General features: G+C 31.7%; 1 protein-coding gene and 1 long non-coding RNA gene across 2 annotated transcripts; one reads left to right on the top strand and one right to left on the bottom strand.

Annotated features, from left to right (window-relative positions):
• Positions 1-1,616: 1,616 nt before the first annotated feature.
• LOC141375437 (uncharacterized) lies at positions 1,617-4,421 on the bottom strand. The gene is made up of 5 exons (XR_015495023.1): positions 4,369-4,421; positions 3,541-3,657; positions 3,406-3,447; positions 2,999-3,085; positions 1,617-2,615 (listed from the first exon to the last, which is right to left on the bottom strand). It is a non-coding gene; the product is annotated as an uncharacterized LOC141375437 (long non-coding RNA).
• A 4,953-nt stretch (positions 4,422-9,374) lies between these two features.
• Positions 9,375-15,436, top strand: cldn15a (claudin 15a). Its single transcript, NM_200404.1, is given in 5 exon segments — positions 9,375-9,754; positions 11,438-11,602; positions 11,802-11,883; positions 14,730-14,837; positions 14,944-15,436. Coding segments are annotated over 5 exon segments (669 nt in total). The 5' UTR covers positions 9,375-9,537; the 3' UTR covers positions 15,041-15,436.
• Positions 15,437-16,510: the final 1,074 nt, after the last annotated feature.

The raw sequence follows: 16,510 nt of genomic DNA, 5'->3' as shown, positions 1-16,510 counted from the left end.
ATATTGAAATGTGTGCCATGAAGCTTTTGGGGTGTAAAAAGGATTTTATAGCTAGTCAAAACTGACCCAAAGTATAACTGTTGTGTATCCTATGTATTCAGCCTTCATGAAAATAGAAAATGGTTAATGTTTACAAATGTTGTGGTCATTTTAGAAAAAAGTAAACGGGATGAAAAAATAAAAACGTTTATTTTTTTCTGCTGTTAAAATGGTGCCTGGGTCATTTTAACCCACAAGTCAACAGCACTGTAAAGAAAAAAAATATGTTGACTCAACATTTTAAGACAAAAAACTTCAGCACATTTTTGAGTTGACTCAACTTTCAACCCAATTACTTCATTTAGCTTGATTTAAGTTGAGAAAACTCAAACATGTCCTGAAGTTCGTTGCCTTAACATTTTAAGCTGATGGTTTTTTTTTTACAGTGAGGAGGTTTAATAAAAATAAATATATTAATACAAATTATTCATTATCGGTCTCTGTTTCAGATTCCGTGTGCGCCTACTCATTGCTAAAAAAAGGTTTATTGCACTTCTCTGTGATATGAATATTGCATATAATTATCCTGATAACAATAGTTTTTTGATATTGTGCAGTCCTACACTGTAAATAATATCCATAAACCAGCAGTTTTCCATACTTTGTCATTTAAGTTTTTGTTTTCATTTATTTATTCTTTTGAATTGCATGATGGGAGCCTGATCTTTCTTCCAACAATGTTAAACATTGAAAAGTTTGAAAAAATTTATTAACATTTTTAATAGTTTAAAGTGATAAATTGTCTGGGTTGGTGGGCTATATTATGGTATAAAAACCATGTCATAAACTGCCAGTGCATTGTCTGATACTTTAGAGCAGAGATGCCCAAACTACAGGGCCCCCAGGGCAAAGTTGGCGCACGGTAACCTTTGGCCCACTGTCCCATCTGAGAAGAGAGGGAGAATGACAGACATTTATTTATTTAGATTTAACAGATCATTTCTGATTTAAAAATGTCTGATTGACATTTTGTTTGTTTTATTGTTAAGCTACAAAAAAGCTGAAATTAAAGGTTTTAGTTAAATGTTGTAAATGAATGAGATTTTTTGTTTTTTACGTAAATACTTTCACTTGACAAGGACATTGCACAAGACATCGGCAACTTGTCACTGTAACTAGACAGCATTGAACACTATTGGAATATAACATGAATTGTTTGTTGTAATTCAATTAAAGTAATTTTGCTATTTATAATTGAATATTGTGAAATAAATTAGGAAATGGCAACTTTAATGCAATACAGTCAAATTAGATTTTTGGCCCTTTGTAAGAAAATGTTTGGCCACCTCTGCATTAGAGACTTTATCTACACTGTTAGACATTTCAAAGGGTTTTTACAGTAACTTACTGGCAACACTGTTGCCAGTAAGTTACTGTATTTTAGATTTACAGTATACAACTGCAAATCCGTTTACAGCATGTTACCGTAGTGTCTGAAAATGGTTAACTACTGTAAAAACCTAAGTTAACAGTTAGCTACTGTAAACCTTTTAATTTTGTCCTAAATATTTTATAATATAATTTTATTAATATTATTTTAATACTATAGACCTAAAAAAAGACACAATTACAAAATATTAACAAAATAAACACTCTTTATTTAAAACATTGGAGATGCTTAAAACAAGCTTAAAAATGTGTAAAAACATTACATTTCAATCATTCAAAATATTTTATTTTAAGAAAAAAAACATTGAAAATGACAAAGCACATTAACATACATGTACAAAACTAATTTAAGTGTCTGACCTGCATATTGTTGAGAAAAAAAACCCCAATTGTACTAAGTACTACTGACATTAAACCAGACACAATGACAAAATATTCCATTCTTTAAAACATTAATAATGCTTAAAGCATTTAAGGAAAATGTGTGAAAATTACATTAAGCAATAAAATCAACACATTAAAAATAAATAAATCACACAAAGCACTAGAACATACATGTACAATAAAAATTTAAACTTCTGAATTGCATATTGTTGGAAAAATAAATATTTGTAACTATTAGCCGACTCAGAAACAACCCAACTTTAAAATATTACTAGTTCTGGTGTCAAATGCTCAACAAGGTCTGAATTCACATGTTCAAATGCAATTCATCTTTATTTCTATTGCACTTTTACAATGTAGATCAATGATGTCAAAGCAGCTTAACATAGAAGTTCTTGTAAATTGAAGCTGCTTCAGTCCAGTTTTCAGAATTGAAGCAGTAAATGTCACTGCTAAAAAAGTCCAAACACTGAAGAGCAAATCCACCGATCCACCAATTGTAGCCAAGTGATCCAGTGGCGACAGTGGCATGGAGCAAACTTCACCAACTGACGAAAGTGTAGAATAAAATCCCTTGAGAGATACCAGGCTCAGTTGGGCACGACCAGTTCTCCTCTAGCCAAACTTGTGCAAGGCCGCAGTCTAGGCACCGGAGGCTTGAAAGTTCACCAGCGGGTGGTCAGGCTGGCCCATTGGATCAATGCGGAAACTCATTGATCACGTGTGTCTTTTAGGATTCACTCCTCCATGACCACCACAGCATCTAGTCAGGATTTGGCCCAGTTCCAGGATTATGAAGAACTCTGGATAAGGACAAACAGACTAACATAAGCATAGAAGAAGCTTGTTTAAAAAAATAAATCATATACTGGTTAATTATTTTGAAGCATGGCAGCTAGGTTGGGCTAGTTTTCAGCTGGTACTGAGCAACTGGCTCCTGCTCATAATCTGCTCACTAACATGTTTAAAAGATAACTAACCAGAATGTCCTGTTTATTTTTTTCCCTAACAAGGTTTTACAAAAACATTGTAGCATTTGTGATGGGTTGATTCACTGCAGGACAGATTAGACTATTTTTTTTATGTATTCCTAATAAACTAAAACTGACTGAATACTGATACAATTATTGAGAGTGTCTCACCTAATCCAAGTTCTCAGTTAGCTGGTGAAAGAAGGATAACTCACTGTTGTTCATGGTTGTCATTCTCTTCAGTACTTCTCCTGCTATCTTCTGGCTCACTCTGGTTGTTGCTGTGCATTTTGTTTCATCCTCTGGAATTATTTATACAAAAAAATTTATTATTTTATTTATTACAAAATATTTAGGCAACATGAAATGGGGAAAAGGACATTTAATACATAGACAAATGCATGTATCCCAATACTAATTATTGTATTTTGAAATGTCTGACCCATGACAGACCTCAATCTGCTCAAAAATATTATAAACAAAGATGAAAAAAACCCTACTAAATGGTTTAATAAAAAAGGGAAAAAGATTTTTTTATTTAGCTAGCAACTAAACATGTGACACATTTTGTATTAAAAGTAACGTTACTATATTGAGAAACAAATAGATGTACAGTACTTACTGTTGTATGAGGTCCAGTTTGCACAGGCAGGCTTCCAGTATTCTATATTGAGACCATAAAAAAGCCAAAAATACAGATAAGAATACCATGCTACAATCCACAACCTCCACACAACTTTTTTTTTTATTTGTTTACCTTGGTTGCTTACTGGTCTTGCTTATTTTTTAAGCATAAGGCTGTGCTGATCAAGATGTTCCTCCGAAATGCTGTTTGTTTCTTCAGACAAAACCTGCTGCTGTGCCAGAGCCATTTCTAAACAGAAAAAAATATAATGGTAACAATTATGTTAAACCAAATGTCAAGAGTTGTGATAAAAAAATAATTAGCAAACAATAAATAGCAAAAAGGTGGTTATTAGCATAATGCATAGAGGTAAAATTGGTTTTATATTAGCAGATTCAGACTTCCCCCTTAATAATTTAATTTCATAAAAGTATTATTTGCAAACTCTAAATAGCGAAATCATTTTAGCAGCTAATGACTATCAAAGTACAACATGCTCACGGTCAAATAAACAGTGTTAATGTTGATTTCAAGTCATACTGGCATGCTAATTCTGATCGAATATTCAAAGTAACATGGTAAACAGTATAGAGTCGTCTAAATGAACGAATGTGCGAATATAAAACCAACTTTACCTCTATGCATATTGTATAGATTTACGTTAACGTTCTTATAGGTTACGTCGCGATGTTATTTTCTCAAGCTAACGTTATAAGTTACTCTAAACCAGAGAAAAATAAGTTCACAACATCTAATATATATAGTATAAATCAATATAAGATAAACGTTGCACGTTAAAATGAGTTTGAGTCCAATTCAGTTTAAACTTAGCTCAGTTTAGCTAACAGTTAACATTACCATTTTAAGATCGCTTCAGCCAATGTTGCCGAGCAAACAAATGCTAATAGAGGTGCTCAAATCAATGTCGAGTGTTGTCAGCACAGACAGACGCGCTTTTACCTGGATTATTTGATGGTCTTTCATTCATATTCTTCTGGGGGAAAACACTCTCTGCCGGACCGTTGTCTCGTTCTAAGTGTCCTCCAAAACTGTCTGCATACCTCTGGTTCCCTCCTAAACCAAAACCCGCTGCAACACCGGTTCCTATGTAAATAAATAAAAAGATATGACGAGAACAATGGCTAATAGTCATAAACAGTCTTATTTAAAGTAATAGTAGTGTTAATGTAATAAATTAAATAAAGGTAACATCTTAATAGATGATATATTTCTCAAATGGGCGAAATAACGCCAAGCCAGAGAAAATAATAATAGCCAACTTTATACTTTACTTTGTTCTATTCTCGTCCACAAAACATTCTGTAAAATGAAACACTGCCTCAGCTTACCAGAGTAAAGTTTGTTAAATCCAGTATGTTCTTCAGGCACACTAATAAATTGTCCTCCAGAATTGCTCCAGGGTCCTCAGGCAAAATGTGGTGCAGAGTAGTCGAATCGCCGCAAGGTGGCGTTGAAGCAGTTGTGGAAAATACAGTATAATACACGAATTTTTACAAATACAGTACATCGCTGTATATGTTGTTCGACGTCACACTAAATTCCCATAATGCAACGGTAAATACAGTTATTTACCGTAAAAGGAATTTGCAGTATTACACTGGGTGAAATACAGTAAATAACTGTGTAATTTACAGAAATGTCTAACAGTGTATATATAATTTTTCTTATACATTATACTATTTCAAACTACTACAATGTTAGTAAAGTCACTGTTAAACTGTAGAGTTGAATTTTCATCATCAAAAGTCGACAGATCAGAGATCAAGGTCCCATAATGCAATTCACAACTGTAAATAATCTGGTTAATTAACAGGTATTTTTTACAGTGTAATTTGGCGTTTGTTAGTCTGCAGGCCGGCTGATGGATATATGAGGATATCGGAAGCAGTGGGACAGATAACACAAGACAAAAGCAGTAACAGATAAACACTGTCAGTCGCTTCTTCAGTTGTTGAGTTAATCACTGCGTGCAGTAGTTACCCTTTTCCCTCTTTTGATAGTGACTCCTTTGGAGATTTACTTTAAAAAACGTCTCTTAAAACGTTTCACTAAATGTCCGAGTAGCCTATTCACTAAAACTATCTGTTATTAAAAGGCCAGGTTAATGTTTGAATCATTTGGGTGAGTCATTGCTTATTTTAGCTGTGTTTATTAACGCATTCAGTACATTTCAGATGGCTCTTATTTGTCCAAAAATCAGGAGTTTTGCTGTTGATATATATTAATGGATGGGATTCAGCAATGACACATTAAATAATCAAAAGAGTAAGTGAAGAACTTTACACTGTTGCCAAAAAATGTTTTTCAAATAAATGCTGTTCTATAATTGCCAAAAACATTTCTTGAAATGGTTAAAAATGTCTTCTGCACTGCAAAAACATGATGATAAAAAGTAATGACAGCTAATTTTTATTTCAATAAACTTTTTTCAATAAGTAAATTAATTTTTGGTTAGTTTGACTAATGTAAGTTGAGATAAGTAGAACATTTACTTTGATTCAACAAAGCAATTTAAAGCAGTTTTGACAGTGTGTTCTCTTTGTTGTGTTTATTACATTTTTCTTTCTTTTGCAAAAACATGTAATAAATATAGTTTGTTAAAAGAACAAGATCTGCACTGGCTTCAGACATTATGAAATGGCATGCACTGCACAAACTAAACTGAAGGATTTACACAAGATAAATGAGCTCAAATATAAACAGGTGTGAGGTAATCAAAGCGTCATGACAATAAGAAGCAGGAACCAAAGTGAAGCATACAAGTCCCCGCAAGAAAAAACTAAGGCTGCATCTGAAATTGCAAACTTAGTGGAGATCAAAATCATAACAACCTATATTCTTACATTTTGAGCAGTTCTAAAGTCCATGAAACCATGTATGTCCAGATGAAGACCACATGCACTGTATAGCCAAAGCAAGAGACTACAGATGTCCTTTGAGAGACACAGATGAGCAGAAGTCATTCAAAGCAAGGGCTTACTCTTTTTTTTTTTTTTTTTTTGGACTACTGTATTTTTCAGAAATGTAGTTTTTACCTTTGTTCATACTATAGTCACTGCTGTTTTTTCATTTCGACCACTTTTGTTTTTGTTAAAGAGCTTTGTTATTTAAGTATCTCTGGTTTTGCATTTTTTTTGTATGGCAACTGTTCAAAAGCTGGGGGTTAAGACAATATTTAAAAATACATTAATATTATATTAATATTTAATAAAGAAGACATTAGATTAGATTAGATTAGATTAGATTAGATTAGATTAGATTAGATTAGATTAGATTAGATTCAACTTTATTGTCATTACACATGTACAAGTACAATGCAGCGAAATGCAGTTTAGGTCTAACCTGCAGTGCTATAGCTGCAAGTGCAGGATACAGGTATAAGTTATAAAGTGCAGTTATAGAAATACTATGGTGATGTGCTATCAACATTATATACAGGTTGTATTAGCTATGAACAGAGATATATGTACAGGTTGCTATTAATAATCAGAAGTGTGCAGATAGATAAAAATAATTACAAATGTATATGTACAGTGGGTGTGTACATAATTACAGATGTCCATGTGCAGTGGGTATGTACAGTTCAAATAAGCGAACCAGTGCAATGTATAAATATGCGCAAAATTTGTGGGGTGGGGGTGGAAAAAGAGTCAGTGAGGTGTAGAGTTCAAAAGGGAGACAGCTCTGGGGAAAAAGCTGTTCCTCAGTCTACTGGTTTTTGTCCAGCCTCACAGCAAGATGGTCACTGGTTCGAGTCTCGGCTTAGTTGTTTCTGTGTGGAGTCTGCATGTTCTCCCTGTGTTGTTGTGGGTTTCCTCTGGGTGCTCCGTTTTCACCCACAGTCCAAAGACATGCGCTATAGGTGAATTGGGTAGGCCAAATTGTCTGTGGTGTATGACTGGGAGTAAATGGATGTTTTCTAGTGATGGTTGCAGCTGGAAGGGCATCCACTGTGCAAAACATGTGCTGGTTAAGTTGGTGGTTCATTCCACTGTGATGACCCCAGATTAATAAACGGACTGAAAATAAAATGAATGAATGAATGAATGAATGAATACTTAAATTTAGCAAATATGTATATTTTCTATACTTTCGTAGTATAATTATGTTTATATTACATTATACCAATGCCAAAACTGGAACTAATCTAACAAAAAAAAACTTTAGATGCAGTCCAAAAATTAGTACATCCAAATTAATATGTTGAGGGAAAATATTAAATTTTGGGGGGGAGTGGGACTTTATTGTTTTATTGTTTTTTCGGGGTGTAAAAATTTGTGCAACCCACTTAAGTTTGTTATGTTAGCTTAATTAATTTGTGTTGGAACAAAATACATAAATTGTGTGGAACCCTGCTTTTTTACACTGTCACTGTGAAAAATGCTGGATAAAGGTATTTTCATGGTATACCGCGGTTTGGAAAAGTCAAGGTTTTAAAACCGCCAGAATTTTCTGCAATACTGATAAGGTGTGTGTAATGTTTTTTGTTTGTTTCTTTGTTTGTTTTTTGTTTTGTTTTGTTTTTTAGGACAACAGTGTCTCCAGCAGAAAAAAATCTTAAAAGATGCTGTTTTAAATTGTCATGAAATCTGTGTTTTTAAAAACAAAAGAAGACAGCAAAGGGCAGTGATTCATGTGAATTATTCAGCCTGACATGTTTACTTCTCCAAAATATAATAAATCTTTCAAAAATATATATTTTTTACGTTTTTGTTTTTTATCCAGACATTTAAAAAGAATGTATTTTAGAGCAGTGAGCACAATACCGTGAAACCAAAATTTTATCCAAGGTTATCATATTGTCAGAATCTTATACCGGCCCAGATTGCACAAAATTCCTTCATGCAGTCCCAACACAAAACACATAAGTTAATTTAATTGTTTTTGCAAATAAAGTAGATTTAACATAAAACAAGTTTGTCCCCAAAAAAAACCTCAAGAATTGTGTCAATTCTGATCGTTTTAAAGTTAAACAAGCACCAAAAACCTTTTTTAATGTACACTGTAAAAAATGGTGGGTTCCACACAATCAATTTGTGTACAGACAACATGAAGAAATTAAGTTATTGGTTTTTACAGATTTATGTGGATTGGACGTAAAACAATTAAGCTCTCCCAAAGAAAACCTCAATAACTGTTGTTTCAGCTTATTTTATGTAAGTACTTTAAACGAACAGCAGACATCATATTTTGAGTATATAAATATGGAATTAAGTTGACATTTTGTAGTTTAATTGTTTGTTTGTTTTTGTTGTTTTGTTATTGCAATAACAAGTTTGAATTTAAATGGATTAGGTCCATCTTTCGATTAATGAGGTAACCAAACTCTTATCTTAATGAATGTAACTGTTTTGTATAATAAATTAAATCTGTTTTGATAAATGCACAAAAATATATTGTCTACAGTTACTGAAAATTGAAAAAAATATTAATTTTCAAAAGCGGCTACACGTTTATGCTTGTACTATATGTGTAAATAGACATGAATAATTTCTGGGGGATCGCGTTACAACAAGAAATCAAACACTAAAGCTCAAAACACATTTGAAATCCAATATTTCGCAATATCCCGTTAAATACATTTTATCCGGTTTCAGTTCATTGATTGTTTTACCAAATAAATTGTGCATTTAGGTCAATTTAAAAAGGAAGCAAGTCTTGCAACCTCAAACTATTTAAAGGTATTCATGCTTGTCATGTTTCTCGCATTGTTTAGGTGAAATCAACTTATCGCGTTTTACAATGCACACGGCGTGTTTGAGTCCACAAGACATAGCGGATACATAGCCAGTGAAGGTCAGTTGACGACCATTGGACTTTGTTGATAACCACCTGTTGAGTTTCGGGGTGTAAAAAACTAATGTGAGATGTGCACGCGTGTGGGGAGGGCGCACAGAGCCTATAAAGACCCGCTGACACTCACAACTCTATCTGATGCCACACTGGTGCGGTCCAGCTCTCCATGGAACAGAAAACCAATTAAACCTGGATATATTCTATAACTTTTCAGCAAAAGGTGTTCGGGTTTTGAAAACAAATAAAGGACAAACTCTCACAGGAATACTAAGCCTGGATGATTTTTGCAGTTTGTGTTAATCTGCAGCTACAATGGATCCGATCATTGAAGCCGTGGCTCTGTTTCTTGGCTTTGTAAGTTGGACAATGGTTGGCATCACAATTCCTAACCGCTACTGGAAAGTGTCCTCTTTAGACGGGACTGTGATCACCACATCGACCCTGTATGAGAATCTGTGGATGTCCTGCGCCACGGACTCGACAGGGGTCCACCAGTGCCGTGAATTCCCGTCTCTGCTCGCTCTATCTGGTCAGGACAAAATTTGACATAACATTTTTAGCTAGGCTATTATTTTAAGCTATAGGCCTACTATTGCTATTATTAGTTAAAATAGTATTTAAAAAACAATGCAAGTCAGTTGTATTTTGGATGAGAGCTTTGATTGCAGTGTTTGTGTTTAGAAAATTCTTTCTTTCTTTCTTTCTTTCCTAATTTGTAATTTAGTCTTCTTTTTTATTTGTTTAGGATTTGCCTGTTTATTTCCCTTGTCGGTATTTATTTGTTTGGTTATGGGCGACTGAATGAGTGAAGTAAATTGTATTGCTTATCGGACTTTGTTTATCTCTTGTTATTTATTGTTTCAATGATCTTTTTTATTTTAGCATTTATCCTAATTGTAGTTTAGTCTTTATTTTCACGTTTTATTTCTTTTACAACTATATTGACTATTTACCCTGTTTTCATTATCATCTATTTATTTAGTTTGTTTTTGTTTGCTTGTTTATAGTCTGGCATAGGGACTGATTATAGACTGACATTTGATCCTAGGCTAATTGCATGTTTATTTTTCTCCATTTATTAACCACAATTTGTGTTTCTATCTATCTATCTATCTATCTATCTATCTATCTATCTATCTATCTATCTATCTATCTATCTATCTATCTATCTATCTATCTATCTATCTATGCTATTAGCCCTTTTTTGAATAATTTTTCTCTTTTAAATATTTCCCAAATGATGTTTAACAGAGCAAGACAATTTTCACAGTATGTCTGATAATATTTGTTTCTTCTGGAGAAAGTGTTATTTGTTTTATTTTAACTAAAATAAAATAAGTTTTTAATAAAAAAAACATTTTTAAGCTCAAAATGATTAGCCCCTTTAAGCTTATATATATATATATATATATATATATATATATATATTTATTTATTTATGAGGGTTAATAATTAATAATAATATATCTATTTATGTATGTATTTATAAAAAAATTTTTTACTTCCCTCTTTATTTAATTATTTTGTTATCTAGTCAGTTACTCATGTAGGCCACATCTTTCATCCATTTAACATTCTTTGTTAAATTTTTTATGAATTTAATTAGCCTAATTATTAAATGTATTTATTTATCCAATAAAATCTTTATATTTATTTATTTATTTATTTATGTTTAGTTTACTTTATTTGTAGCCTTTTTATTTATTTATTTATTTTTATCAATTATTATCATTATTATAAATTGTGTTTCATAAAACGTATTAATTATTGTTATTAATAATATTGTTCTATTTTTATTTAATTTGATTATTTTGCTGCCGGGCTTGTTTTCTTTGTCAGTCTTTTCTACATTTGTTTGTTATTAAACAAATAAAAAGTATTCGTTTATTTATTTATTTATTTTTTTTCACTGTATGTAACGTTACATTTATTCTTTCTTTCTTTCTTTCTTTCTTTCTTTCTTTCTTTCTTTCTTTCTTTCTTTCTTTCTTTCTTTCTTTCTTTCTTTCTTTCTTTCTTTCTTTCTTTCTTTCTTTCTTTCTTTTAGCCTACAGCCTAAGGACTCCTATCTATTCTATGATATTCCTTTTTCAACACTGTATTCAGGTTTTCAACAAGTTTATCAAATTATTTACTATAATTGTATAGTATAATATAGTAATATATTTCCTATAATAGTAAAATATAACGGTGCATGTTACTCTTCGCTCAGGTTACATCCAGGCGTCCCGTGCTCTCATGATTGCGGCGGTGGTGTCGGGCACATTCGGGGTGGTGGCGACTCTCATCGGCATGCAGTGCTCGAAGGCCGGCGGGGAAAACTACGTGCTCAAAGGCAGAATAGCCGGTACCGGAGGCGTTTTCTTTCTCCTGCAAGGTAAAGCACATCTCTCACCCAGTATTATTAAATATATAGGCTACGTATTTCAAAAGAAGCCTGATGAAATAGGCCTATAAATGAATATGTATTTCAAGAGAAGAACACGGCTGTCTTTAAAGTTGTCCTTATCAGGTTTCCATTCAGAACGCTTTATTGCTTTATCTGTTTATCTTTATGCCTTTAATCCCATCTACAGGTTTGTGCACGATGATATCAGTGTCATGGTACGCTGCCAACATCACCCAAGAGTTTTTCAACCCTCTCTACCCTGGGCAAAAGTAAGTAACCTGATGTGGAAATGTGGACCCGAGATGTAAGAAATGAAAAGTGAAAACGCTGCCCTCTGCTGTCTCTTTAATCTCATTCAGCAGGTGCATCTGCAGTTTTAACAAGTATCAAAGTAGCCATCACGTTAAAATAGACATTTTTAATTTGTGGGATATTTTAGTATTTATTAAATATTTTAATGTGCATGTTAGTATTTTTTTTAAATTCATACGCTTTTCTAATTGTTAAACCAGACATATGGAAGACAATTAGAGCCAAAAGTCTTTTGAAATCTGTGAAATGTGATTATTATTCTCATGGCATTTGGCAATTAAAATTAAAATCACATGTGAAATATGTGAAACAAAAGTAATGCATAAGTGATCACATTTTGTCTACAAGTGTTCAAATGTGTTCACATAAAAAAGATAGAAAAGTTGTTTGAAATATTGTGGCAGTGCAAATGTAAGGGGGTTATAAGGACTGATTTAATTTATTCACCTTATTTATTATCATTTAGGTTTTTTCCTTTTCACTTTCTGACTATTGTATGTCAAAGGTTTTATTTATATTTTATTATAGCCAATACTTAACTGCAGAGCCTTAGTTAGGCTTGTACAAAGTAACATGCTTTTGGGTTTGTAGGGTAAGAGTGTGATTCTGTACAGAAATACTGTATTCTATTCTGTATTTTGCTTAAGAATCAACAAAACTGTTAATGACTTGTTCAACATATTTCACATCTCATGTTAACATGTGATTGGACACAGGGGCAGATTTAAACAATAATAAGTAAGATAAGCAGCCTTATGCCCCAGAAAATCTGAAGGCCCCCAAATAAATACACAGAAGTATTAGTTATATCTATAAATTTTTTATATAACATAATTTTCCATCAGTTTTTGTATGATGAGGGTCTAAAAAAAATAAGTTTAATGTTTATTACAATCGCAAATGTACAAATTTGTCCTCCACCCTCAATCACGATGCAGTCAAAGGTAAAGATTTAGTTAAAAAAAAAAAAGTTTATATATCGTTTTTGTTTTTTAAAAAATCATTTTAAAAGTTTTACAAGATGCTTTACATGGTCTTATTATTATTTTGCATTAAGACAAAATGTTGAAAGGGAGACTGAGTGATATGAGAATTAAAACAGCAAAATGAATCAATTAAAAATAAATTAAAGCACAAAAGGTGCATTTAAAAACTTTCGGGGCCCATGACTGGAATTGCTTAGGGCCCCCAAATCACTAAATCCGCCCCTGATTATACATGAAGACCATGTGTTTCTTCAGTAGCTACTGATAGATTTACACAGCTTAACTATGTTAGACAGATTAAATTGAAAAGTTTCTTGTTGCGATTTTCAAAGCCTTACAAAAAACATCAATTTCACATGAGCAAAATTGCATCTGGTCACGTTATGGTAACGATCGATTTTAAGATATTTTTTCTTGATATTTAAAGTATATTTTCACCCTCATGCTGTTCTTCATTATCAGAACACAAATGAAGATATTTTAGGTGAAACCCGAGAGCTCTCTGACACTTTATAGACAGAAACGGATCTGAGAAGTCCAGAAAAGGAACCAAAAACATTGTAAAAGCATTTCATGTGACCTCAGTGGTTTAACTATATTCATATGAAACTTCAAGGAAACTTTTGTTCACCAAAGAATATTGTTAAAAACAACTTTATTAGACAATGTCTTCTTCGTCAGATTAGGGTGCGAATGTACTACAGTCAATATGAGGCTTGTGTGTTGCACATTGAGTGTAATCTCAATGTGTTTTACAGCTCGAGAAAATGCACTGACCTAAAGTGGCAGAAAAGATGTAGGTTAAGTTGCATTTACAGTGTTGTTTTTTGCAGCACAAAAGCTGTCGCATTTATATATGCGTTTGCTTGTTTCGTAATTGAACTTCTTAGATCAATGTGGTTTATTTATATCTCCTTTTTAATGCATCAATTGTTTTATTTTTAAACAAAAACACTTTAAAAACACTTCAAACTACAAAGTTCTGTTTACTGGTGTATAAATAAGAGTTGTTTTGTACACTCAAAAATAATCTTTAGTGTTTGTTCAAGCTATTATATATAAAATAAAGTGAAACAACAAAATTCTTGAGGTTTTCTTGGGGACAACCCAATTGCTTTATGTTCAATCCATTTAAACGTGTAAAAATGAATAACTTAACTTCATTCCTTCATGTTGTTCGTACACAAATTGATTGTGTGGATCCCATCGTTGTTTACATTGTGTGGAAGAAGGGAGTTATTGTATTGGTATCAGTTCTAAAAGTTGATATCGGTCAATTTCTACACTGTAAAACCTAAAAAGTTAAGCTAACTCAAACCATTTGAGGATACTGATCGCAACAAACCCTTTAAGTTCAAAAACTAATCCTAATGAGTTCTGTGAACTTAATCCATTTGAGTAAACAAAGCAATTTGAGTGCAGTAAAACCCAATAAATGAAGAGAACTCAAACCAACTGAGTACTGGAAAACCCAATAAGTTAAGGCAACTCAAACTGTTTGAGGAAACTGATTGCTACAAACCATTTGAGTTAAAAAACTATAATGAGTACTGTGAACTTACTCCTTCAACACTGAGTTCAAAATTCTTTTCAAATGAGTAGAATTAACTTTCTGGTAAATTTGAGTGTAGTTAAAATAACATGTAAAGCATATTTTGCAAACGGAAGATGTGGTTTTGGAACATTTTAAAGTAAACATGAAAATCAAATGTGAATGTAATCACGTGTCAAAAACATGGGAATACATGTGCAAAAGTAAAAGGTGAATCCATTGTGTGTTGTTTTGACTTAACTATGTTTTTGTGTGTGTGGTGAAGGTATGAGATTGGAGAGGCTTTATACATTGGATGGGCCTCTGCTGTCCTCGCCATCTGTGGTGGAGTTTGTCTCATGTTCAGCTGCAAATTAGGCACAGAAAAAAAGACGTGAGTTTTTTTTTTTCACAGTCAGTCATACTATTTTTAAAGTGCTTTTTATTAATACAGTGTGTTTGCGGGCACATTTTTTACATTCTATATCTTTCTCTTGCAGTGCTTACTCATACCATCCCACCCGTGAAACAGTTTACTCAGCATCTGCATCCAGGAGAGAAACCCAGAGCACTTATGGAAAAAATGCTTACGTGTAAATCAAGCTTTTCTGGTCAATTTCAAAAGCAACGTTGACTGTTGGTATTCTGTCTAGTAATGCTATATCAGTGCAATTATGTAAATATTTATACTACACTCTCTATTTTAAGGCCATCTAAGAATAAGTCATGAATCAAGTAAAAAGTTACCATGTCAGTTTTGCTGTGCAAAAACACCATGGAGGACATTATATAGAGCTGATTCCCTGTACAGGAATAAAATGCCTTCGGTTGTGTTCAGAATGTTTTTGTTGCAGTTACATGAATCAAGTATTTTAAGAAAAGACAAGGAAGATTCATTATGTGTTGATTATCTTGTCTGCATTTATTTGTAAAAAATAAAACCTGTTTTATATGATGTATTTTATACAAGCATTAAACATAAAATACATAACATGCACTTGAGGATGTTTTATGCTTTGACAAAGTTCATGTAGTAATGATTTTTCAAATTATAATAATATATTTTATATTTTATTTTCAATTCATACAATAATCCAAAATACAATACACTTGAACCTAGCAAATTTATTCTGAATGTGCCATTATGACTATTTGGAGGGGCCACCATTATTCTATTCTATTCTATTCTATTCTATTCTATTCTATTCTATTCTATTCTATTCTATTCTATTCTATTCTATTCTATTCTATTCTATAATTTTCTATTCTATTTTTTCTATTCTATTCTTTTAGATTCTATTCTTTTATTTTTATTTAATTATTTTTCTATTCTATTCTATTCTTTTTTCTATTCTTTTCTTTTCTTTCTAATCGATTCTGTTCTTTTTTATTCCATTTTTTTTATTCTATTCTATTCTATTTATTCTATTCTATTCTATTTGTTTCTTTTTAATTCTATTCTATTCTTTTTTATTCTATTTTATTCTATTCTATTCTTTTTTTATTCTATTCCTTTTTATTCTATTGTTTTCGATTCTATTCTTTTTTCATTCTATTTCTTTTAATTATTTTCTATCCTATTCTGTTCTTTTTCTTTTTATCCGATTTTGTTTTTTTCTATTCTATTCTATTCTATTCTATTCTATTCTATTCTATTCTATTCTATTATTTTCTATTCTACTCTATTCTATTCTTGTTTTATTCTGTTCTTTTTATTCTATTCTATTCTATTTTTTTCGATTCTATTCTTTTCTTTTCGATTCTATTCTTTTTTGTTCTATTCTATTCTATTCTATTCTTTTATTTAATTTTCTATTCAATTAAATTCTTTTCTATTCTATTCTATTTTTATTTCTTTCTATTCTTTTCTTTTTTCTATTATTTTCTTCTCGATTATATATTTTATTCTTTTTTTGTTCTATTCTATTCCATTCTTTTTATTCTATTGTTTTTTTCTATTCTATTTTATTCTATTCTATTCTATTCTATTCTATTCTATTCTATTCTATTCTATTCTTTCTTTTCTATTCTTTTCTATTATATTCTATTTCATTTCTAATATGTTAT

This window comes from Danio rerio, chromosome 7, assembly GCF_052040795.2.
Source record: "Danio rerio strain M-AB ecotype USA chromosome 7, GRCz13ab, whole genome shotgun sequence".
In the NCBI taxonomy this organism is placed as follows: domain Eukaryota; kingdom Metazoa; phylum Chordata; class Actinopteri; order Cypriniformes; family Danionidae; genus Danio; species Danio rerio.
The sequence above is the reverse complement of the archived record's forward strand: the minus strand, read 5'-3'. Positions and strand labels throughout refer to the sequence as shown.